This window comes from Bidens hawaiensis, unplaced genomic scaffold (genome assembly GCF_021521415.1).
Source record: "Bidens hawaiensis isolate Kalapana, Puna unplaced genomic scaffold, B.hawaiensis_p1.1 tig00022178_1, whole genome shotgun sequence".
NCBI lineage: Eukaryota > Viridiplantae > Streptophyta > Magnoliopsida > Asterales > Asteraceae > Bidens > Bidens hawaiensis.
The window spans coordinates 336,779-361,949 of NW_027493443.1; the positions used below are offsets into that span (position 1 = coordinate 336,779).

Consider the following 25,171-nt stretch of genomic DNA (forward strand, 5'->3'; position numbering starts at 1 on the left):
GCCACAATATTTGACCCTTAAATCAGTTTTGTAAAGCACTACATACAAATACATTATTCGGTTATATTACAACTATGTATTATAAAATTGCTTATGTTAAATGTGCCATGTTTGTTGTATTATAGTTAAATTTCAAAATCTCACATAAAATATTTATCTATTTGTTTATAACTTTTTTAGTTTATAAATTTTTTAAAGTAAAAAAATATTGGATAATAGTTGATGAAATAATCCAATCAGATTATTTTAAGGAAAAATCACAAAACAACTTTGTTGGCCAAATAGATAAAAATGGCTGTTTTAGATTTTCCCTTATTTGAAAAACCTCTAAAACAATAAAACAAATTTGTAAAATTACCTTCAAACAAAGACTCGATCATTGACTCAATATCCTCAGGTTGATACTTTATGTACTTATCAATGCTCTTACTCCCTTCGAACACCGATTTATATCGGCCAATGAATGATCTATACGCGGGACTAAGCACTGCATTTATCGACACCCTCATCTCGGACAACAATTGTTGGTCGCTCACGATCCATGTGCTTTGCGTCTTGTGTATGTCATCAAACATCGCGTTGAAATTCTTAAATCTTTCTTTCAATACTTGTCTATTTGGTTTCCTGTTCACTTGAATGCCTTCTTGTGCTAGCCATTGTAATAGCTTCGTCCATGTTTCGCGTTGATAACTCTTGTGGTAGTTTCTGACGTCGGATGACTTTCGACGACACCAGAGTTCTCCGATCAGTTGTTTCATCTCGTTTGTTTCTTTCACTAGTTGTAATATAAACCTGTTAAATAAACAATGACAATCTATATTGTTAGCGAAATTATCTATTGAATTAATCTAGTTATATTCTTTTTAGGTAAATTGAATTTTAATAATTCAAATTTTAATTGATTGGTCGATATTAATCCTTATAGGCAATGTGACCAATGACACTCATTTTCATGTCCAAGGGCAATCCTTAAATGTAACCTTAATTGCTTTTCTCTAACTTTCATTTATTTCATTTCAAACCAACTTAAAGTGTTCTTAATACGATATAAAAATCAATAAAACGTTCATTAGGATAACCAAAGTTACTTTTCCTTTTCTTTCGGGTGAGACTGCCTTTGACAATGAAAGCGAAAGTTAGGACTATCACTTGTCACATTGCAGGAAGAATTATTATCGCTAGTTTGGATTATTAAAATCTAGTTTATATCATTTTATAATCTAGGGCTTTACCCAAATTATATTACCGATTGTTGTTCATCAGAAATATGTAGCGTAACGAGGCGTCTTTGTAGTATGTTGATTTTGTTTGTAGGTTAGCATCTAGAAGATCAATCATATCCAACAATTGTTTCGACAAAGATGAATTTTCTGTGCTCGATGGAGGCTCACTTTCGAGTTTATCATGTTGTCGAAAAATATATTCCAATGTGTTTTGGTAATCATCAAACGCACATTTTATGTAATTCATAACATAGCGAGTTAGGGGGTGCACTGCACCCCCTTGGACCTGCGACTTGTTAGTGTCGTTGTTAATAGTCCGCTTTAAATCATTGAACATGTATACCGCCACCTCCCCGACAGTGTCTCTCACAATCGAAATCTCGGATTTTAGATTAGAATATTCTTCTAGATTTTCGTCCCCGACCGCAACGTTAAGATCACGTATCGATTCGTAGATATCAAGGAATTTAAATAACCTTTTCGCCTTCGGCTTCTCTACCGCAACTGTGGTAGGGAATTCAAGAAGCGAAGTGGTGATCGTGCGAATTAGGTTAATGTACACGCCCGTGAAAACCGAGAGATGTTCGGAAAATATAGTTTCCCCTAGCTCTTTTTCGGCTACGAATAGCACGTGCGAACAATGGTTCGCTAACTTGACCCATCGTGTTATATCGGGCTCTAACGACACCCATTTCGACTTCCTAACATCTTCCATACTCACTTTATCAAACTCAAACCTCTTAATTTGATCATTCAATTCATCTTTTCGTGCCTCACTATACGCTTGACAACATTCGTGTTCATACCCCGTTGGTATCATAACCGCAACGATTTTATTCATTAAAATCACATTTTCTTTCGAATAACCAGGAAACTCGTCCTGGTTATACGTTTCTGGTTCGGCCCCTTTCGTTATTGTGTCGGACGGAGTATTTGAATCTTGTAAAATAGCACGAAATTCGTCTTCAATCAACACAATGGCTAGTTGGAGTATTTGATTAATCATGTTAAACAACGCCGTATTAGGAAACTCACCCAATGCATTTTTAAGCTTAGATAAACGCTTAATCGAATTAATAAAAAATTCGTCATCTTCGGTTATGCTAGCGAACCTTGTACCGGATTGAATGTTATTGTACGTTTTTATTTTTGACTCGATGAATTTAACGAATGTGTCCACGGTTTCTGGAAGTTGCGGTGAGGTTGATTTGTCGTCGATGGTGGATATATCTTCGATGAAAGTGTCGATGGCCATCGATATTTGGTCAGGATTAAGATCAAGATCTTCGAGTTTGTCGGGAACATCATCGTCGCGGTCTTCGGCTTTGATGCTACTACTTTTCTCCATGAAATAATTTGATGTTGTGGGAATGAATGTTATGGATTTAGGAATATGAATGAATGTAGTAAAATGGGAAAGATGGACTATGTTTTGTACGTACGAGGTTAATGGACTATGTTTTTTGGTCCGATTAAGGAGGAGGTTGTGTGTGTGTTTGGTCGAGCAAAGGTGGGGCAAACTATGTCCTTGGATTATTTAAGGATACTAGAAGAGAACCAACCAAAATTTACAACATATATTATTTAAAACTTTCAAACCATATAAGTATATAGCTCACTAGCCATATTCCTTGTAGAGTGTAAATTTTGAACATGACACGAAAACCAGACACAAAATTACGGGTTGGGTATGGTATAAACGCGTTCAGCTCAGTTTCAAGTTGAACCCTAGAACCCATTTAGCCCAATGGGTCGGGTCACAGGTTCACGAGTTGACATTTTTATTTTAATATATATATATATATGTATTAAATTAAAATGCCAAGGGTAAAAATTAAAAAAATATTTTATAATTAAAAGGCACGTCTTTTACGTAAATTTGAATTTTTTTTTCTTTCTTTTTTTTGAAAATGTAAACTTAGTACAAATACCTAAAAAATAAACAATACTTTATTTCGGTCAAACAAGCTCGGGTTCGGGCCAACCTATGAATATGCGGATCGTGTTCGGTTCACATGTCTTACACGACTTTCGTGTTGGAGTTTGTGTCAAATTTTTTGGTTCAGTTTGTGTTCGAATTCGGGTCGGGTTATATCCGTCAACCCGTGAACACGACCTTTTTTAACACCCCTTGCAACATTATAACTTTTAATTACTGAGACAACCCGTAACAAGACTAATAAACTGCTTTTCAACTACGTATTTATCAGCATATTATAGAACGACAACCGTTCGTTCATCTTCAGGTATATAAGTATATCAGTTGACTTGTTAACTAATAAACACATCATCACCAAGTCTTTCAAAAACATTCTTGACCCGGCTTCTGGTTTATCCCGCATCACCAAATCTGCTACCAAAAATGGCTCATATGGAGCTCTCGGTTTGGTGTTGAAAAACATACGTTGAACTAGGCCTTCATTAACATATGTGCTATGTGTGTTGTGTTTTAAGAGTTTTATTATTAAAACGAAGAAATTTAAAATAGAAAAAAAAATTGGAAATTCAAAAGTTTAATTATTGTAAGCTCTAAAAACCATTCACACAATTTACATGGGTATACCCAACTTATGGTTAAAAACTTAAAGTCTAACTGATGAACTTACTATTGTTAAAAGTGATTATATACATTATTATTATTAGATGTTAATCATTAGATAGAAGATCATTATTAATGTGTAATGATTACTAATCATAGTGTAATCTACTGTACATTACTTTCCTTTTGGCAGTTTAGTTGTTACAAATAGTGTGACAATACTTACTTTAAAAGTAATTTTCTTTTAACTTTTTATTGTAATATCGTAGTTCTCATGAGGTACAACCGTACAACAATGTCACGAGTATATACTTATTTTGACCCCATACTAGTCGTATCATGATTCACGACGAACCAGTTAACATTAATCATACATAAAATGTGGAATGGTTACACTACAAATAAAAAGCCATTTAATGGCACATAAAAAGTGTCACAAAAAATCAAAAATGTGCTACTAAAGAACCTTGTTAGAATGAGTGACACACAAAAAAAGTGACACTAGAAGCGCTACCACTAAAGCCTTTTAGTGGCACATTTTTCTACTGCCACTACAAACTCTTGGGCCTTTTGTGGCACTTTTTTTGTATGCCATTAAAAAAATTTTGAACTTTTAGTGGCACATTTTCAGCTACAAACCTTTGGACTTTTAGTGACACTTTTTTCATCTAACACTACAAACTTTTGACTTTTGGTGACACTTTTTTTGTGCTGCCACTACAAATGTTTAGACTTTTAGTGGCACTGTGTTTTTGAATATAGAAATCATAATATCTTCACCACAATTAAAAGCTCGATCACATTCCACACATACCGAATATCTAGTAACTCTAAAATCAATACAAATATAAAAAGGAAAGTTGAATAAAAACTATAAACTTCATCGCGCTCATTAACCTCTTTCACCATCTTCAATTTTCATGCAAGGTACATAATAAGAAAAACAAAGAGTTTTCAATATGTAAACAATATGAACACTAACTTGTGTGAACGGATTAATTTAAAACCTAAAACCGTTCATAGCCTATTGAAATAAACCATATCAACAATAGAAGTACACGAGCTGAGTAGTTAAAATATTTTAACACTTACATGTAACGTCATGACAGGATATGAGCTTTTTCTTGTTTAATTTTTCCAGAATCAGCCCGCAAAATAGTCATGTTTTCTAACTCACATAAGAAAAGAAAGTAGTTAGTAATTATGATGAATAAACATTAAACAAAGTTCACTCATTTGAATTTTGTAGAACTTACAAGATCCCGCTGAATATTCAGGGGAAATAGTTCATTCCCCTACCAAAATAACAACAGTTAAGAGTCAAGAATCATGACTTCAATTCTAATTATGTCTAGATACTACGTATTGAACATTAGTATTTATATTAGCAAACATGGAATTTATAAGTACCTTGTTATATCCATGGCAAATTTCAAAGCTGATATTGGCTTTAGTGCTATTTTCCGCTATAAAATTTAAAACGACGATCAGCCTAAAATATACAAAAACTTATATGAATAAAGATAATGCCAACTTAAAAAATAAATCTAGAAATTAATGGTCACGGTTTATAACCTTTGGCCAATACTCCGTTAAAAATTGGACCACATTTAGATGTCGGCAATCAAACAACCAACGTATTTTCCTTATCCGTAAAAAGATCGTCTCCAGGTTTTTTAACCGCGAATTTTTCAAGGTCATGAAGCTATCGTGAAGATACCCTGAAACATTCCAACAAAATGATGCATTTAGCTGTATACTTTTAGACTAGTTTAAACTAATTCACATGATATCTTATGAAATCCAAAAGAAACGATTAGTTTAACATTCTTACCTTAAGAATTTTAGATGATTGACAGTCCTAAAGATGATGAATGACTTAAACAACCAAACAATCCTAATTGCATGACATTATAAACAAAACAAGCTAAAAGATATTACAATTCAGCCAAAAAAGATTAAAATACTCACTTTAGGAACTCAAAAATCTTGGTGACATATTCTCTTCAATTACAGCTTGGATTTTATCATTTGTACCATCTGAAATATACGAAAGTGCCCAACAAGCATCAGCCAAAACTTATTCATCGTTTGAATGATTAAGTTGTTGAATATCCAGAAACGCAGGTCTTGTCTGTTAAAATAAATGAAAACTAGTGTTAACAATTAAAGTTAGTGAAATGGAAGACTATAGCAATAATAAAAGACAGTTTTTTAAAGACCAACCTAATCAAAAGAAACTCCAATCTCAACAAAGCGAGTAACATATGACAGTTTTTTTGGTCTCCCACATTCTTCAGGCTTCTTGACAACGTCCTCGCACGAGTTGCAGCATTCCCCATATGACCATAAAAATCCGAGTTAGTTTAAAAGAATTCACACATACAAATTAAATAACAGAAAATTAGACATGCTGATTCTGCACCAAAACAAGAATCACAATATGTCTCATTATGTTCAAGCCTTGCAGCCTACCACCATGTATTTGCAAAGGCTTCTCAATCTGTTGTTAAATATATAATTTTATTATGAGCAAAATATCAGAAACATTTTATCTTTTTTGTGAATTAGCAATAGTAGTTTATTAGTCATGTATGATCTGTACAAGAAATGAACGAGTTCGTTTTTGTTTATCATTGTTTTTACTGATATAAGCGTGACTCACGTATATTACTCTGAACATAGATAAAGTAATATAACTAAGCTAAAACCAATTATGATTAAATGTGAACAAAAATGTGTTGCTCCTATAAAGTTATTAAAACTAGACTGAAATGGATATATTAACAAACTTAAACAAAATAAACTAACGAACATAAATCCCCCCCCCCCCTTCTCCAATTACACTGTGAGTGACAATTATATATCATGAATAAATATTACTATATGAAATAGGTTGTGCCTTCAAAATAACATATTTTAGTAAACGCATTCACTGATTAATAAAGGCAACACGAACAAATATGTTAGTAATAAGTCAAAACATTTTGAGTTCTACATAAGCATAATTTAGGATCTTACTGGATTATCAGTATGACTGTATGAGAAGTTGAGAACTACTAGAACTTGATCTCAATCTTTAAGTTTGCTACATGAATTAAGTGTACAATAAAGTCTAAAATCATAAAATAACATATTATTATATGAATATATAGATATGGTGAATCAATGAATTTATTAGTGTTACTATTATTATTAGATCTGAGCTAATAGCTTCAGTTGACACAGTTGTTAAAAGTCTATGACAGAATATGTAAATTATGAAGTGTGAACACAATATCTGACTAGAATTTAAGCCAAATTCAACATTATCTGAACAGTTTCTATGAAATTTCTGCCACAAATCAAGTATTTTGTTATTAACAACGCTAATTATAATATATTGAAAATAAACTAACCTAAACCCTAACTGTCATGAAATTAGGTTACGATTCAATAAATTTACAAATTACAAGCACCATTAAACCAATCTAAACAAGTTAAAGTGAGATTAAAACAATAAAAACAATGGCGGACCTTTGAATCTATCGAATTGAGATAGAAGTAGTCGGATAGCACGTATTATGACGATTGTTTTCCGATCGAATTGCAACTATTGGTAGCGTACATACCGGCATAATCTCCGGAGCTGCCATATATATCTAGGGATATCGACCGACAGAGAAGAGAAGAGGCGGAGGCGGTGGTGCTCATCTGGTTCGAGGCGGAGGCGGAGGCGCAAGCGAGGGTTTGAGATATTGGGGGAATATAAAATAACAATTTTTATATAAAATAAAATAACGATTTTATTTTTGTTTTTTTATATGTTTTATTTTTCTCATATTAAAAATGCCATTAAATCTTAAATTAGTGGCAAACACAAAATGCCACTAAATTCTTAAATTAGTGGCATTTATACTAAATGCCACTAAAAATGTGTTATAAGAAAAGATGACATACACAAAGTGTCAATTAAAAACTAAATTAGTGGCACAAAAGCTAAATGTTATTAACATCTTGTGAAACTAGATTTAGTGGCATACACAAAGTGTCACTAAAATCGTAAATTAGTGGCATTAAAAACTAAATACCGCTAAAAATGTGTTATGAACAAAGATGACATACGCAAAGTGTCATTAAAACGTAAATTAGTGGCACAAAAGCTAAATACTATTAAAAACGTGTGACACTAGATTTATAGTGGCATACATAAAGTGCCACTAAAATCATAAATTAGTGGCATTAAAATTAAGTGCCACTAAAGATGTGTTATAATCAAGGTGGCATACACAAAGTGTCATTAAAAACCTAAATTAGTGGCACAAAACCTAAATGCCATTAAAGATGTGTGCCACTAAATGGCTTTTTGTTTGTAGTGTTAGTTATCATAGTGTAACCTCCTTTACATTACTTTTCTTTTGGTAGTCTTTTAAATTTAACTTGTTACAATTAGTGTGGCAATACTTGTTTAAAACTTAAGTAACTTTCTTCAACTTTATATAGCGATATCGGATTTCTAACTTCTAGCGCGTCGTAGTACTTGACACGAGTATATACTTGTCTTGACACGAGTATTAGTCTAGCTAAATCAGGATGAAACCGGTTAAAATTAATCATACATGATAAAGTTGTAGGCTAATCACTAGTTTTTGAAGTTCAATTAAGTAGAAAATTAATGCTAGAGAATATAGTCTAAAATAGCCATTTATAATATAATTTGGACCCAATGAACAACATGGATACATAACAGAACACACATATGAAATATTAATAACAACCATATATAAACTTAATAATCAACTTAAGCTGCACACATAATAAGGATAGGCTTCACATTAACCACTTCCACCCCACAAGGGTCATCATTCACCATCGCCGCCGCCATCACCGCCCCTTTATATTGTCCCACAACCTCTCCACCACCATCCTCCGTCGTCTTATTCTTTATTTCTTCCTCCTCTTCCACCTCACTACCACTGCTTCGGCTGGAGTCCATTGGATAAACTTCCGAGTTCGATCCCTTAATATTTATAATATGTTCCGGGAGCTTTATTTCACAAACAGTTAACACCTTGCTTTTTTGTTTGTAATATTGATATAATGCAATTTGAATTAGTCCCAATACAAACCCAACCACATTTGGCACCTACAATAAGTATATAATTTGTCACAAAAAGTTAATCCTTTATGTCTATTAATAAAAATAAATATGACTAGTGTCTAGTGACACCTTTTAAAGTAAGTACAGAAAATAAAATGTGACATATACCGTAACACATTTGTCCTTGGTGAACACTCCATAAGCGAACCATGTCATTGCGCATAGCGTGAGTAGACATGACAACGGGAATGGCATGAACTCGACACTTTTAGTTTTCACAACTCGATACTGTAATATTCAACCGTAAAAAGAAAATATAATAAATTAATCTTATACTTATATTTGATTAAATTTATGTATGATTTAAACAAGGTAACAAATATAGTGTGTACTTACCACAACTGTAAGCGGAGCCGCAAAAACGCAAACGGAAATACCAACACAAATCCACCCAACAACTGTAGCTCGTGTCGAATCATGCAAGAAGAAAAATGACCCAAGAGAGATCGCTAGGCACAATGCAATTGTCGCACTCAAAGTTATGAACGCATGTTTCTGTATATATAACAACACTTAGCGCGTTATTTATTTATAAAATTTAGAAATTTGTACGCGATATGAATTCATGTCTACACAACATACCTTGGCATTTGGTGTAGCATAGTTGATGAAAATGATTATATATACCAGTTCAGTGACAGACCCAAATGCGTTAATAGTTTTGAGAAAGAATGTATCGCCTCCTCCTTTGATTAACGAATAGTAAAACCACAATGACGCGCTAAATAGAGCCACCACATATGGCAATGACTGGAACCCCATCGTCGATTTGTTATTGCGTATCGCAATAAACGTCGGTCTACAATACTCAATTTAACAAAAGATTAATAAGTTTCTAAAACTAGTAATAAAATGATAAAATCTAACAAACTTTATGTAGTTGACTTACATTGGAGCAAAGTAAACACCAATTGACACCAAATTACCTACACCATCATAACATAACATTCCACAAGAATTAATAAAAGTATAAAACACCATTAGCTTGTGAGAATTAAACAAAACACTAAAATTTTATATAGCTTGATCATTCATTTCATGGTTTTGATAAACTATATGATAATGTGCTCTCACACATATTGTTTCCCATAGGAAGGTTGGTCATGCATATAAAACTAATTTTTATTATTGAAGTAAAAAAAATTAAATAACAAGAGTAAGAATATGTAGGAGAGTGTTACCTATGATACCAAAAACCAAAGCCAATGGGTGATGTGTATCAATAAGCACCATTTTTAAAATATGGATATAAATATGTATATGGATAGATAGGGGAAGAGGTGGTGGATGTGGGTGGTTCAAGGTGGAGGCGGAGATGGCTTTATACAAACGGGTTTCTTGAGAGACCCTAAAGCCGCCTCCTAGTCGTTTTATGGAATGTGAAGCTTGCAGTTGGATCTCATGAAAGATGAAGAAAAATGAATGTATTTATACGTGAAATCTGATGTGAGAGAGGGTGTGTGCACATAAAAGCATCCTTGTTGCGTGACAAGTGAAAGGGATAATAGTAGGTAACGTATGATTAAATCATTTATTCTTTTTTTAGGTTACTCGTTTTTCGATTTTCTTATCTTATCACGTGACATTGTGTCACAACTTCTAAGTTCTAACTCACTTTTGCTATCAAAAGATGAAACGTATAGCCTTGATCTTTAAGTTCCTTTGGTTTATACAATTGAGGTTGAAAACGTTTTCTATAATCATTATCTTGATGATTGTTTATTCCATTGAGTTATACACTTTTTAGTATTTTGGGTTTAAATTCTACTAAAAATGGTTGTTTGAAGACAAAAGCCAGACTTTAGTAAAAAAAAATAAAAAGAGATCCACCATTTTAAGTAAAAGAAAACTTTTTTTTTTTAATTTAAAGGTGAAAATGAAAAAGATGGTTGATGAACATTAACAAAGGGGGGAAATGTGAAAACTATAAGTAATCAAAATATCAAATCAAAACAATGAAATAAAAATAATAAAAATTATTCAATCGTAAGATACATGTTCGAGTAAATTGTACATACGCACTTGACTAATCATGTGTTGTCGGGTAATTGGTCAAAACAGGTTCGGCAAGTCTAAGATCGGGTAAAAAAAGTTCTGATTAGACCGGGTTCGAGTCAAAGCTTGTTATGAAAATGGTTTTAGGTCAAAATAAGCCGTTTTAAATATGTATAAATTTAGTTTGGAAAAAATAAAGTTATAATCAAAATGGTTTCACCATAAAATATTGAGATTTGAGTCATTTTAAAAAATAAAAACTGTAAAAAGTTTAAAATAGATTTATGCGCTATATTTACGTTTGTGGCGACTAGTGAAGATTAGCTAATTACTTTACCTTGTTCACTTATTCATTCCTTAAATCATATAGAACAAAAACTAGCAAATATATTTATTATAATGCATATGATATAATTATATATGTTAAAAATTAATATAAATCATATATCTCACAAAAGTTTCAAGAAATGTCTATGAGATTGATGCTTTTTTATGAATCCATTAGGATTTGTGGTCTATTGACAAAGCAAAATCCTTTAACACCTTGAGTATGAGATGTGTTGGGTTCAATCTCATAAACGACAAAAATTAAAAGAAATTTCTCATTAAAAAAAGTGCATTATGAATAGAAGATTGATCTTAGATTGTACACACGTTATTGTTTAGAAAAGGATTGATATTTAAGATCTAAGAGACGGCAACTTATAATTATAGAAAGATATCAAAATCAAAATATACCAAAATAGAATGAATTTTGCATGTGATGAATTTAGTAAGTGGAATGCATTACTTCTATTGTTAACTTGTTATCAAATTAAACTGAAAAACAAGTTATTGTCATCCTAAATATGACAAGCTACGATTTGGAATTTGACACGGTCCGTATAAACCGAACGGCTTGTTTAACATTTATCATCTTCATCATCATTATTAGAAGTATAACGTATTTTTATTATTAATAACCGATCCTTATGTTTTTTTTAAAGAAAACTTTAACATAAAGTTATGCTTTTTTTTTTAAAAAGAAAGTATTTTTTTGTCTAAAACCTCTTGACCATCAAAATCAAAATGCTTAACAGTCAAAATTTGTGTTTTCGGCTAAGCAATTTACCCAACCGGTATTTTCCTTAACCTTATTTAGAGGTTCAGCTCAAAAGTTTTTAAAACGATTGATCTAAACCTTGAACATTCCTATGTTAAACCGTTTCTTTTTCAATAAGCTTAAAAGTCCGCGTCTATCTCTAAGGATGTAAAATTGTATATTTATGTTACTATATGTCTTTTGAAAAACAATGTATATTAATGTTTTTAATAACTTTATGCAAATATTAGGTTAAAAGAAAAACTCAAGGGTTATTTGTCATATGATTGTGCATACTATATTAGTTGTGGCTCACACAATGCTTGTCACACTTTGGGTGATAATAATCTGAAACGTTTGTCACGGTTTTGCTCTAACCACTACCCATAATTAACATGTATTTTGCATGAATCATACCTTAAAATGATCTTAACAATACACGGTGACTTGGTTTCGTTCGAATATTGTGTTTGCAAGTTTTACACGTTTTTAGTTGGTTAATATCGCTTGAATTTGAAGTTTGTTTATAACCAATTAATCATTACCTTTATGATTATGTATTTCATGTATTTTGTTACAAACTAATTGATCTCTATTGGGGTTTTTACTAAATATGGTTATTTGGATATAAAGTTAAAGCTTGTTATATAATGATGAACGTAATTGTTGATTAAAACTTGTTTATCGGGTTTATTATGGTTTGACAAACAATAATTAGTATTAAGTGTTTAGAAATAAATTTCAATATTATGAACAACGATATTCCTATATGCTTCATTTTCCTTACCTAACCTAAAAAAATATTAAACATCTATAAATAAATTATATCGGATGAAAGTTAATCGACTTTAAAGGGACAACAAAAAAAATACTTCAGTATCACACTTAAAAAAACTTGGTTACTATTACATAAAGTTTTCTTTTTTGAAAAGATTCAAGTTATATTGTTTCACCGTTTCGTATTTTATTTTTTATTGAATCGTATTTCATATAGTTTTTAAGTTTGCTTACTAATAGTAAATATAATATCATAATTCAGATATATAATATGAAATTTAATTCAAAGTTACTGACTTGTCCAATGTAGTGTTTAAAAGGTCCAAGCATCAAGCAATATATTTTTAATTTTATCAAAGTATCATGGATGTATCATGTTTGTGCAAATAGTATAAGCCAAAAATGAGCTCCTTTTGCAGTTTTACAAAGTTGGAATAAATCCCAACAGTCAAAAGAAGTTAAAACACAACGATCAAAACCGTGATTTACTCTATAAAAAATAATTTAAAAAAAAACACTAAAGCTAGCCTAGCCCGACCTAGAGGTGCACACAGAACCCGGTTAACCGGCTTCTAACCGGTTCGTACTCGAAATTGTAACCGGATACTAGCCGGTCCAATCTTAACTGCAGGTTAGTAACCGGTTTATATTATGGATTTCAAAACCGGTTACAAACCGGTTAACCGAATTTTTTATTAGTATTTTATTGAAAACCATTTTTTTCGGTTATTAACCGGTTCGGTCTAACCGGTCAAAACCGGTTAGTAACCGACCCGAAAAACCGGTTTAACCGGTTATTTCCAGTCAAAAAAACGGTTAGCATATTAATTGGTTAACCGATTTGTACACATCTAGCCCAGCCTAGATATTCTACTGAAATTTGGGCTTTATGGGCCCATGTTTTTTTCGGAATATAAGGACTAGACATTTATGTTATACTGAAATTGTGGGTTTCCATTTCTTCAATTTTAAAGAGATGATTTTGTTTTCCATATGCGAGGCTAACAACGACCGATAGATTTTTGTTTTCACTTAACTGACCAATTAGTGACTTGTAGGAAGACAAAGAGACAACGTCTCTCAACCGACCCTCAATATTTTGATCAATAGTTAAATCTTCGCATTTTCGAAAATTTCTACTTTATTTGTAAAACTAAGCTATTGACACGAGTGAAAATATAGAAATCATCTAACACATATAGTTTAAATGACAAGATAATTTGTAGTATATTTTTTTGACGACAACATGATATTTATTACGTACGTAACTTAAATATACAAATAAATGTAATGTAAAATCATAGAAACATAAAAAAATACCTATAAAACATATATATTTCACAAATAAATGCTATAATAAATACTTCAAACAAATAATATAGAACTTAATGACTTAACAAAACAAAATTATATTGTCAAAACTATAACTGAAACTTATCTTGTCGGTCGTTTTTATGAAGAATCATGCAAAAATTACGTACACATTATATAAAAATTAAGAAAATTGGATTTAAATAATCCAAACTATTGATAACTGACCAATAATCCCAACTAACAATGTAACCGGTGATAATCTTAACTTTTAATTTTGTTTCTCATAACAATCCTAGTCTAACAAATCATTAACTTCGTTAGTTATATATTTTTCAAGTTAGTGTGAAATTATGAAAACACCAAAATGCCCCTTATTGAAAATGAAAATATAGAAAAGTTAATAACCATCACCATCCTGATCTGACTAACCTCTCATCAACGGTGACAATAACCCCCACTCCGGCGACTACGGTAAACCCACTCCGGCGACGATCATCGCATACACGAACTCTTCATCATTCTTTACCCGTTTCCCAAGAACCACCATCTCGATCGTAGTCAAACCCTTGCCCCCTAGCATGCCTGGTATTTTCCTGCGAGGAGGCGCTGGCCGGTTGCAAGTGTGTATAAGATCCCTCAATATGTTGATCAAACGATTAAACCTTCGCATTTTCGAAATTTTCTACCTTATTTGTAAAATGTGTATAAGATCCCATGATTGCGAGAAAAAAAATAATACTAAATCAATATAGATTTTCTGGATTTCTTTACCACTAGGCCTACAAGGGACTCGTGGAATGATTAAGATGGCGAGTCTCTCATTCTATTTTTCTTTAACACGTCGGGTTTTCATTTCTTCATTTTGGGCTTCCATTTCTTCATTTAAAGAGTTTCGATTTTGTTTTCCCTATTCGAGGCTAACAACGACCGGTAGACTTTTGTTTTCACTTGACGGGGCTATCGTGACTTGTGGGATGACTAAGAAGCTGATTCTCTCAACCGACCCTTAATATTTTGATCAAATGTTAAACCTTCTCATTTTCGAAATTTTCTACTTTATTTGTATAATGTGTATGAGATCCCATGATTGCGAGAAAAAAAATATACTAAATGAATATAGATTTTTTGGATTTCTTTAATACTAGGCCTACCAGGGACTCATGAAATGATTAAAATGGTGAGTCTCTCATTCTATTTTCCTTTAACACGTTGGGTTTTCATTTCTTCATTTTGGGCTTCCATTTCTTCATTTTAAGAGTTTCGATTTTGTTTCCCTATTCGGGGCTAACAGCGACCGGTAGACTTTTGTTTTCACTTAACGGGCCTATCAGTTACTCGTGGGATGACTAAGAAGCTGATTCTCTCAACCGGCCCTCAATATTTTGATCAACGGTTAAACCTTCGCATTTTCGAAATTCACTACTTTATTTGAAAAATGCGTATACGATCCCATGATTGCGAGAAAAAAAAATACTAAATCAGTATAGATTTTTTTAATATAGGCCTACCAGGGACACGTGGAATGATTAAGATGTCGAGTCTCTCATTTTATTTTTTGATTTAACACGTTGGGTTTTCATTTCTTCATTTTGGGCTTCCATTTCTTCATTTTAAGAGTGTTGATTTTGTTTTCCCTATTCGGGGCTAACGTCAACCGGTAGACCATTGTTTTCACTTAACGGGCCTATCAGTTACTCGTGGGATGACTAAGAAGCTGATTCTCTCAATCGACCCTCAAATTTTGATCAACGGTTAAACCTTCGCATTTTCTACTTTATTTGTAAAAATGTGTATAAGATCCCATGATTGCGAGAAAAAAAATATACTAAATCAATATATAATTTTTGGATTTCTTTGATACTAGGCCTACCAGGGACTCGTGGAATGATTAAAATGGCGAGTATGTCATTCTATTTTTTGATTTAAATGTTGGGTTTTCATTTCTTCATTTTGGGCTTCCATTTCTTCATTTTAAGAGTTTCGATTTTGTTTTCCCTATTTGGGGCTAACAGCGACCTGTATACTTTTGTTTTCACTTAACGGACCTATAAGTTACTCGTGGGATGACTAAGAAGCTGATTCTCTCAACCGACTCAATATTTTGATCAACGGTTAAATCTTCGCATTTTTGAAATTTCCTACTTTATTTGTAAAATGTGTATAAGATCCCATGATTGCGAGAAAAAAATATATACTAAATCAATATAGATTTTTTTTTAATACCAGGCCTACCAGGGACTCCTGGAATGATTAAGATAACGAGTCTCTCATTCTATTTTTCTTTAACATGTCGTGTTTTTCATTTCTTCATTTTGGCTTCCATTTCTTCATTTTAAAAGTGTCGATTTTGTTTTCCCTATTCGGGGCTAACAACGACTGGTAGACTTTTGTTTTCACTTAACGGGCCTAGCAGTAACTCGTGGGATGACTAGGAAGCTGATTCTCTCAACCGACCCTCAATATTTTGATCAACGGTTAAACCTTCGCATATTCTAAATTTTCTACTTTATTTGTAAAATGTGTATAAGATCCCATGATTACGAGAAAAAAAAATATACTAAATCAATATAGTTTTTTTGGATTTCTTTAATACTAGGCCTATCAGGGACTCGTGGAATGATTAAGATAGCGAGTCTCTCATTCTGTTTTTCTTTAACACGTCGGGTTTTCATTTCTTCATTTTGGGCTTCCATTTCTTCATTTTAAGAGTGTCGATTTTGTTTTCCCTATTCGGGGCTAACAGCGACCGGTAGACTTATGTTTTCACTTAACGGGCTTATCAGTGACTTGTGGAATGACTGAGAAGTTGATTCTCTCAACCGACCCTCATTATTTTGATCAACTGTTAAACCTTCGCATTTTTTAAAATTTCTACTTTATCTATATTACATTACACTTCACCGGCCGTCACCCTTTAATCGTTCAAACTCATATTCCTACGACGAACTTTTCCTTCAATACTTCAGTTACACACCTTCCATTCAATTCAATTCAATCATTTGGTTACTCCTTCAATTATTAATTGCTCCATATGATACCCCAGATATATATGTCAGAAGGTTTGTGTAATGTCGTCGGATTTAATTGAAAGTTTGTATACAAAGGTGATATTTCCCTGGCATTCAACTCATTTGCGATTTGCTCCCTAACTGTTATAATTGCTCAGTTTTCTTCTATTTGTTGATTCTGTTGCATTTGATGACCGATGATATGATAATTTGATGATTGATGATATTTTCTGTTACACCTTATGCTCTATTAACCTTTTTGATTAGTGATTATCTATTTTTGACTGAATTTTTTTATTTTCTGTGATGCCCTAGGTACCATGTGACAAACTATTTTGCACCTAGCAGTTAGTGTGGGACTCCAGACGATCTTAAATCTATGATAGATAAAGATCCTGAGTTGGTTTCTTAAGAATTTCACGAACCCAAATGTATCAGTTTGCGGAGACTTGTTTCTTTATAATTTGGTGTATATATTGTGTGTCATCGCTTATTAAAACTTTCTATTTGCCTATAATAACCAACTTTAAATTGCTTGCAATTTTATATCAACATTGACCATGTCACCCTCGAGCATCTAACTCTTTTACCAAAAGAGTCAATTTTGACCTAGACTAAGTTAAAGCTGGCTAGAAAGAGTAACCAACCCCAAATTTGTGTACTTCTTTTGCATTATTATGATGGGAGGTTTTAGTCATAGTAAAGACTAACAAGGTCATGTATTAAGTGAAAGTGCTACTGCTCATGAACCTTGAAAGTAAATGTGAACAACAATGTATTGGGCCTATAATGTTATAAATCCAGAACTGTAATGTGTCTAAAAAGGTTAAATGAATAATATTAACACATGCAAATAAACTAAGACCGTTACCCGGATTCGTCCAGCAACCTAGTTACAGTCTACGGATGCAATTGGTTCCATTACTCAATTTATCAATGTGTCTGACACATCCTGACTGATCCGGGCTAATATAAAATTTTAGGCCCACTTTTACTTTTTCGACACAATCCTCCTTCATGACCATGTTTCATTTGGTTATATACATCTGAAGAAACACTAAGTGAACCCACAGGCAGATTATAAATAATCTGGGGGTTAAGTAATGTTTCCCACGGATGAGGTCTGGCAGAGAAGGTTGTTCTTCTGGAGACCTGCAAAACAGACACCGTAAGCTCGTCACTGAGAAGGGGGGGTTCCTCCTTGTGACCACCCTCCGGCGTGAGAATCAGACTAGATTGCTCTGAATATAAGTGTATATTAAGAGATTGCTAGATAAGATTGAGATATTAGATGATGTCCTTACCATTCCAAGGTGTTGGAGTATTTATAGCCGAAGGTAGGTTTCCAAGCAGGTACAGCCGGCTGAATAGTATTCCTGTTCTACCAACAGTGGACGTATGCACAGGCCATGCTGGTTGGTGGATAGGTTACGGCCAACAGTAATAAGGTCGGCTGTATACTGTTCCTTTACTGCCGGCTACGCACTGTTCCACCAACTGTAGGCTGCGCACGTCCCCTCGTAATAGTGACAAACAGTACTAGAGGGTGCTCCTCCTCGTATTGTTGTCGGTGAGCTGTCACCCTGTGATTAGTTCATGGGCTGCTCTGGTCAAATTGTCTGTTCCGCCCATACCTTAGTAGGTATAGTACGAAAGACCTTCCAGAAGCATACGGACTGGCTCATTTAGGCGGGAGTGTTCCCGCCTTGCTCATTCCTTCATGTGACTACTGAAGTAACGAATGCCTTGTGCGTGTAGCCTTGCTGTTAGTGCGGGTAGCCTTCCCTGATGGCTTGTATCCGCAGCTGCGGGAACAGGCGGGGTACTTCACCATTGGGAGGCTTTCCCTGCGGGTACAGCTGGCGTACTGCGCGTAAGGTTCTTTGAGCATGGTGGGTCCTGCTGGAGCAGTTGGTCATTGCGCAGACGTCCCTGTTCAAGGTGAGTCTTGCGGGTCCAACTGGGCTCTGCTGGGACCTACCTCTTCAAGTCCCCCCAGTCCAATGTTCTTCTCATGAATGTTTAATAAAGTGAGGTGAACTTTTGGACTTAGCAACGGGTTTTGAAAAGGGGTATAGTTTTTCGGTTTTCCGTGGTGATTCATCCCGCGGTTTTCCTGATGTCACGCAGAAATTCCCGACTTTTCTGCTTGATCTTTGGGTGTGAAGCGGGTAGGTTTGTAACCTCCTCGAGCGTCGGGAGCGTTGAGTCCCAATTGTGTAGATTCTCCATGGGGTTTTGGTGGTTTTCGACATAGTGATCATTTATGCTAAAACCACCAATTCCATCTTGGAGTTTCAAACAATATAGTTCTCGACGTTCCCGTCGTGCGGGAATGTTATTCACGTTTCCGCAAGCATGGCCCAGAAGATCCTTCTTGGTTTGAATTCCCTGCAGAGTGCTAAGTACGTGAAGGGTTTTGCCTTGACACTGTACCCGCACTCGTCTTACGGTTACTTTATTTCCAAGGTATTCTTGGCTTCAATTCCCTGCGGGTGCTCGGTATGTGAAGGGTTTTGCCTTGACACTGTACCCGCATCCGTCTGACGGTTATTTGGTTGCCAAGTTATTCTTGGCTTCAATTCCCTGCGGGTGCTAGGTATGTGAAAGGTTTTGCCTTAACACTGTACCCGCGTCCGTCTTACGGTTACTTGGTTGCCAAGGTAAGGGGTATTTTCCCGCTCACTTGAATCTTTTTGAATTTTGAATTTTGAAATTCGAAGAGTTGGTGGAAAGATAGGAACAGTCCAAACATCTGAAACGTCGTGCGACGGTTTCTTCTGACTGTGTCAGGACGTGCAGGAAATTATGGTGACGTGACAGTACATGGTCATTCCAGACGCTTTTTCAGGCGCGTGGGCGCGATTTTTCGGGCGCGTGGCCGCGAAATTAATGGTATGCGTCCTGTCAACAGCTGTTGCCAGCCTGCTTTTTGCCACGTGTCATAGTTTCATTGCACCTTCGTTTTCTCTCTCTTCCGCATTAATTTCATCGCATTAATTGCGATTAGTATATAAAGGGGGAGAGGGTTATTTGTAATCCACACTTTCACTCTTTTCTTCATCTTCTTTGCGATTTCCGGCGAATACTTATCCTTTTCAGGCAAGCATTCTCCCGAAATCGTTTTCTTCTTTTACACGATGTTTCGTGATATCGATTCTACAGCTGACGACAGGAGTACTGCTGGCGAGTGCCAGTGTGCTCTGCCTGGCGATCTGTACCGGTATGTTGTCAGGAAGTTCATGCTCGAGTCTCTCGAGCCTGAGTTTCCTGAACCCCATCAGACCGTGTACGATGCCCCCCGAGGCAAGATCGGGGTTTATGCAGCATTCTTTGTCTATGGGAATCTTAGGTTCCCATTGACAAAGTTTGTTTACCGTGTCCTTGAGAGGCATGGTGTTCATCTGACCGAGTTGCACCCCATGGCGATCGCCAAGATTCGCCATTTTGAGTGGGTGTGCCGGATACTGGGCGTTGAGCCCTATGTTGACCGCCTGATGACCTTCTACACTTGGAGGTGCATCCAGGGGTGGTACACGTTGACGACCCGGATTAAGGGTTTAAAGATCTGTGCGACTGAGCGCAGTCTTCGAGCGTGGAAGAGGGAGTTTTTCTTCATATCCGCCCGCGCCATCCCCATTGCTATGAAATTCAAGAATGGGCAGGCACTTCCCAGCCTTCACGCTTCCAGCTACCAGGAGGCGGAATGGTTTGCCAAGATATCTCGGGTCCAATCTCCGGTTTACCGGTTTGCGGAGTCCGGGATGGTGATGCTGGGGATGAGCCGGGTGTGGAAGGAGGCTGATGCGCGTAAGATTCCGATCGTCCTCGAATACGGTTCGAACTCTGTTCCTTACGGTATGCCTTTTTCCTTTTTGTTGATTTTGAATTTCTTCTAACTTTTTTTGTTGTTTATTTCAGAGGGGAACGACCTGCAGTCGCTCCTTAATCCGCGGGAGGCTGACGGTCCCGCCCGGATGGGTACTCGCGCTCTAGACGAGAACGAGTTGCCCATCCTAGAACAAACGGCGGATCGGTTCGTGGAGGTCTATCCACTAGGCCATGAGATCCTCAGTGCCCGTCGGCCAGGTAAGGCGCTCTTCGCCCCTCGACCTCTCAATGCTGAAACCTCTGCTGGAATTCCTCTAATCGTATGTTCTGATGAGGAATCCGCAGATGGTCCTCCGTTGGTGCGGAAGAAGAAGGCTGCCGGCGGGAAGGGGAAGGAGAAGGCCTCCACTGCCGATCCAGCGCCTCGGTCTGATTCGGAGACCGAGAGCGAAGAGGTGGCGGGGAATCCCGGTGGTGATAAGACCACTGCTCCGGAGGTTGCGACTGTCACCTCCGGAGAGCCAAAAAAGACGACGGTGACCGGCGCGAAGAGGCCGGCTCCATCGGGTCCGTCCCCGCCTCTCCGTACCTTTAGGCTCAAGAAAACCCGTAAGTACAATTTTCCTTTAGCTTTTATCTTCATAGCTTAATCCTTAGTCTTTTAACACTTTTCTTCTTTACGCAGGCGTGGATGTTGGCGCATTCCAGGGTGAAGGGCCGAGTAGTACCTCTCCGCCAATGACCGTAGGCTTGGTCAGCCTACCTGAGGCGTCGACCCAGGTGCCTGCGCCTGCTTCCGCTGGATCAGTTGCTCACTCCTTTGAGCCGACTGTTCCAGCCGAGATGACGTCACCGCCGGCTGTGAGTGCGATTTTTACAGCATCATTCACCGAGCCGGCGGTTACCATTGCTGCGGATTCCGCGGCAGCGACCGCGGCGGCGACCACGGCGGCTGCTACCATGCCCCCGCCATCGGCAACGACGGCCGGTCCCTCAGGTACGCATGGGGCTTTCCGCCAATCTTTGCCACCTTCCCATCTTCCTGACCTCTTGGATGGATTTCCTTTGGGTTCAGGTGATGGGTTCGGCGGCTATCGGCCTGTTATAGACCCTACAGGTGCGTAGGGTTCCTTTGGCCCTTTTTCACTTATATATTTTTTATCATCTTTTCCTAACTGCTTTTTGTTTTCTGCAGTGTCGGATTCCAATGAAGTGTATGTTCCGCGATGGAACATACGCCGAGGAACAACCCTTCGTACCCCTGTGGAGTGCGTGGAATGGGCTCGTCACGCTGCTCCCAGTGGTGCGTTGGGGGAAGCCATGGCTAGCTACCAGGAGGGTAGGCTAAGCAATGAGCTTCGGGTTCTCCTCGCCCGAATGCAGCCGCGCGTCGAGCTGCTTTGTCGTGAAAACGACAAGTTAAAAGCAGCTCGCGCTAAATAAGTAGCTCAGGCGCGGGCTATCCGGGAGGAGAACCAAAAACTCTCCGCAGCGGCTGCGGAGAAGGAGAAGGCCTTCAAGGCCCTTGAGGTTGAAGTTCAGGCTCGACTCGAGGCCCGTTCCAAGGCTGCCCAAGCTGTTAATGAACAGCTTCGGCTTGCTAAGGAAACTGCGAGGAACGCAACCGAGAGGGCCACCAAGGCTGAAGCTGTTGCTGAGCCTCTACACGTGGAGAATGAAGAGCTTAAAGCAAAATTAGAGGCTCTCCAGCAGGCTCATGATGCCTTGGCAATGGAGGATGCTAAGAAGCTTCAAGAAATCCTGGACCAGAGGGGGGTGCTTGACCATACCGAGCGTAAGCTAAAGGGCGTCGAAGAGGCTGCGGCTAAAGAGGTGTTGCTTGCCAACCTCAACAAGAGTGAAGCCGAACGCGCCCGTAACGAAGCTCAAGCTGCCCTCCAAGGAGCTCTGGCTGCCAAGGAATGGCTTCTTCGAGAAGCGTTGTCTCAGGTAAGTCTATCTTCATGTCTTCATGCTTTTCTTTGTAAACAGGGTGTTGACACTTGTATATTTTCTTTTGTAGGTTGTGCATCGGGTCTTTGCTGAGACCTCTTACGATGATGCTATGAGCGCAGCCCTCAACGCTTCTCACGAGGATGGGGAACGGGTCGGCTTCCTGCTTGGTCTAGGGTTCGTTGAGAAAGGCGTCCCGCCTTCCAACTTCCCTTTGTACAATGTTGATACTGAAGTTGTTTACGACCAAGCAGTGAATCAGTACGCCGCCTTCTCGCATCCGGTGGTGGAGAAGGTGAATGAAGTTGCTGCTGCTGATGATGGGCTAGCTATCCTTAAGGCTTTCCTTGAACAGCCACGCTCTACTGACGGCGCTGGTCCAAGTGGAAGTGGCCCTGAAGCCTGATCCTGAAGATCCCTTCCCGCTGCTAGGATAGATTTAGTTTGTATAGATTTACTTTCTTGTAGGCGGGTAGTTACCCGGCCATTCTTGTGACGAATATTTATGAAATGTAAATCTTTGTGCGGCTAAGACCGCTTGTTTCATTGGATTCCTTGCTTTATAAACGTTATATGACTCACATACTTTAGTTTAAATTAGCAATTTTCCAAGTGTTTAGAATAAGTTAACCTTTGAACGTGGTAGATAGGTGTGAAGTTTTGCTTCCTCTTCCGTGATTGTGCGGGTAGGACCGTCACTTGCACGTAGTAGGATGGCTAAACTTTACCATCTGACCTGCGTGTAGGTTTTCCTCATCTTTGAGGATAAGTTAACCTTTGAACGTGGTAAATAATAGGTGTGAAGTTTTGCTTCCTCTTTCGTGATTGTGCGGGTATGACCGTCACTTGCACTTAGTAGGATGGCTAAACTTTACCCCTATCTGACCTGCGTGTAGGTTTTCCTTATCTTTTTTTTTTTTTTTTTTTTTTTTTTTTTTTTTTTTTTTTTTTTTTTAGGATAACTTTTGAACGTGGTAGATGATATGTTGAAGTTTTGCTTCCTTGTTCGTGATTGTGCAGGTAAGACCGTCACTTGCACTTACAAGGATGGCTAAACTTTACTTACATCATACCTGCGTGTAGGTTTCCCTTATTTTTAACGTTGTGTTTATGCGGGTTTTGCCGCCTTCCACACGTAACGACTTACTTCTTCCCGTTTATGCGGTGAATACCGGCACCAGTGGGAAGTTCATAAGTATAAAGGTAAACACATTATGAAAGGAGAATCATTTCCATTAGAAGTGGCTCTAGGCCTTTTCTTTACAAGTTTTGGAATTGATCTACATATAACATTTGCGTAATTGAGCTCCATTCCATGTTCTTGGGATGGGAGTGCCATCGAGCCATTCGAGCTGGTATGCGCCCTTTCCCAGGACTTCTTTGATAATGTATGGCCCTTCCCAGACCGGGGCCAGCTTTCCCGGGCGCTCTTGGTTTGAAGCCTCGTTGTTACGCAGTATGTAGTCTCCTATATTGAAGTTGCAGAGTTTTACCCGCGTGTTGTAGTACTTTTGCATTTGTCGTTTGTAGTTCTCTTCACGCACTGCGGCTAAGTCTCTGCGTTCCTCGGTTAGCATAAGATCCAACCGTCTTTCCGCATCATTGTCTTCTGGCTGAATCAAGACCCTTGGTGAGGGTAGACCAATTTCGACCGGGACCATGGCTTCAGTGCCATAAGTGAGGCTGAACGGGGTTTCTCCCGTACTGGCCTTCTTCAGCGTTCTGTTTGCCCAAAGGACGTGCGGAAGCTCGTCCACCCAGCCGGATCTGTGTTCCAATAGTCTCTTCTTGATGCCTTCGACGATGCTCTTATTTGCTCTTTCCACCTCACCATTACCTTGCGGGTGTGCCACTGAGGTAAAGGTGTGGGTGATTTGAAGTTCTTTTAGCCACTGTTGTAGCTTCTTGTCAGCAAAGTTGGTGCCGTTATCGCTCACCAAATTCTGTGGAAGTCCAAAACGACAAATAATAAATTCCCAAATAAATTTTTTGATATGTTTCGCGGTTATTTGGGCTAAAGGTTTTGCTTCTATCCACTTGGTGAAGTAGTCGATGGCTACCACTAGGAACTGAACATTTCCTGCTGCTGTAGGAAATGGGCCTGTCACATCGATGGCCCACTTCTGAAATGGCCATGAAGAAGTGACTGGAACAAGATCATTCTTCGGGCGGTGCGTGTTGGGTGCGTAAAGCTGGCAAGACCTGCATTTTCTGATGTATGCCAGTGCATCCGTATGCATCCCCGGCCAAAAGTATCCCGCGTTGTTTAGCTTGGCTACAACAGCGCGGGGACCTGCGTGTACTCCACAG

At 37.3% G+C, this 25,171-nt stretch overlaps 1 protein-coding gene and 1 pseudogene across 2 annotated transcripts; both read right to left on the reverse strand.

Annotated features, from left to right (window-relative positions):
• Positions 1-257: 257 nt before the first annotated feature.
• Positions 258-2,571, reverse strand: LOC143564938 (exocyst complex component EXO70C1 pseudogene; annotated as a pseudogene).
• Positions 2,572-8,468: 5,897 nt separating this feature from the next.
• On the reverse strand, positions 8,469-10,420 carry LOC143564930 (bidirectional sugar transporter SWEET15-like). 2 transcript variants are annotated; one of them, XM_077052069.1, is made up of 6 exons: positions 10,084-10,420; positions 9,792-9,828; positions 9,485-9,701; positions 9,239-9,397; positions 9,011-9,130; positions 8,469-8,887 (listed from the first exon to the last, which is right to left on the reverse strand). In XM_077052069.1, exons 1-6 carry the CDS (start codon positions 10,133-10,135, stop codon positions 8,543-8,545), a joined length of 930 nt encoding a protein of 309 aa, XP_076908184.1. In that variant the 5' UTR covers positions 10,136-10,420; the 3' UTR covers positions 8,469-8,542. The 2 variants fall into 2 exon arrangements, with proteins under 2 accessions (XP_076908184.1, XP_076908183.1); XM_077052068.1 differs by having other exon boundaries at positions 9,792-10,420.
• Between the last annotated feature and the right edge of the window lie 14,751 nt (positions 10,421-25,171).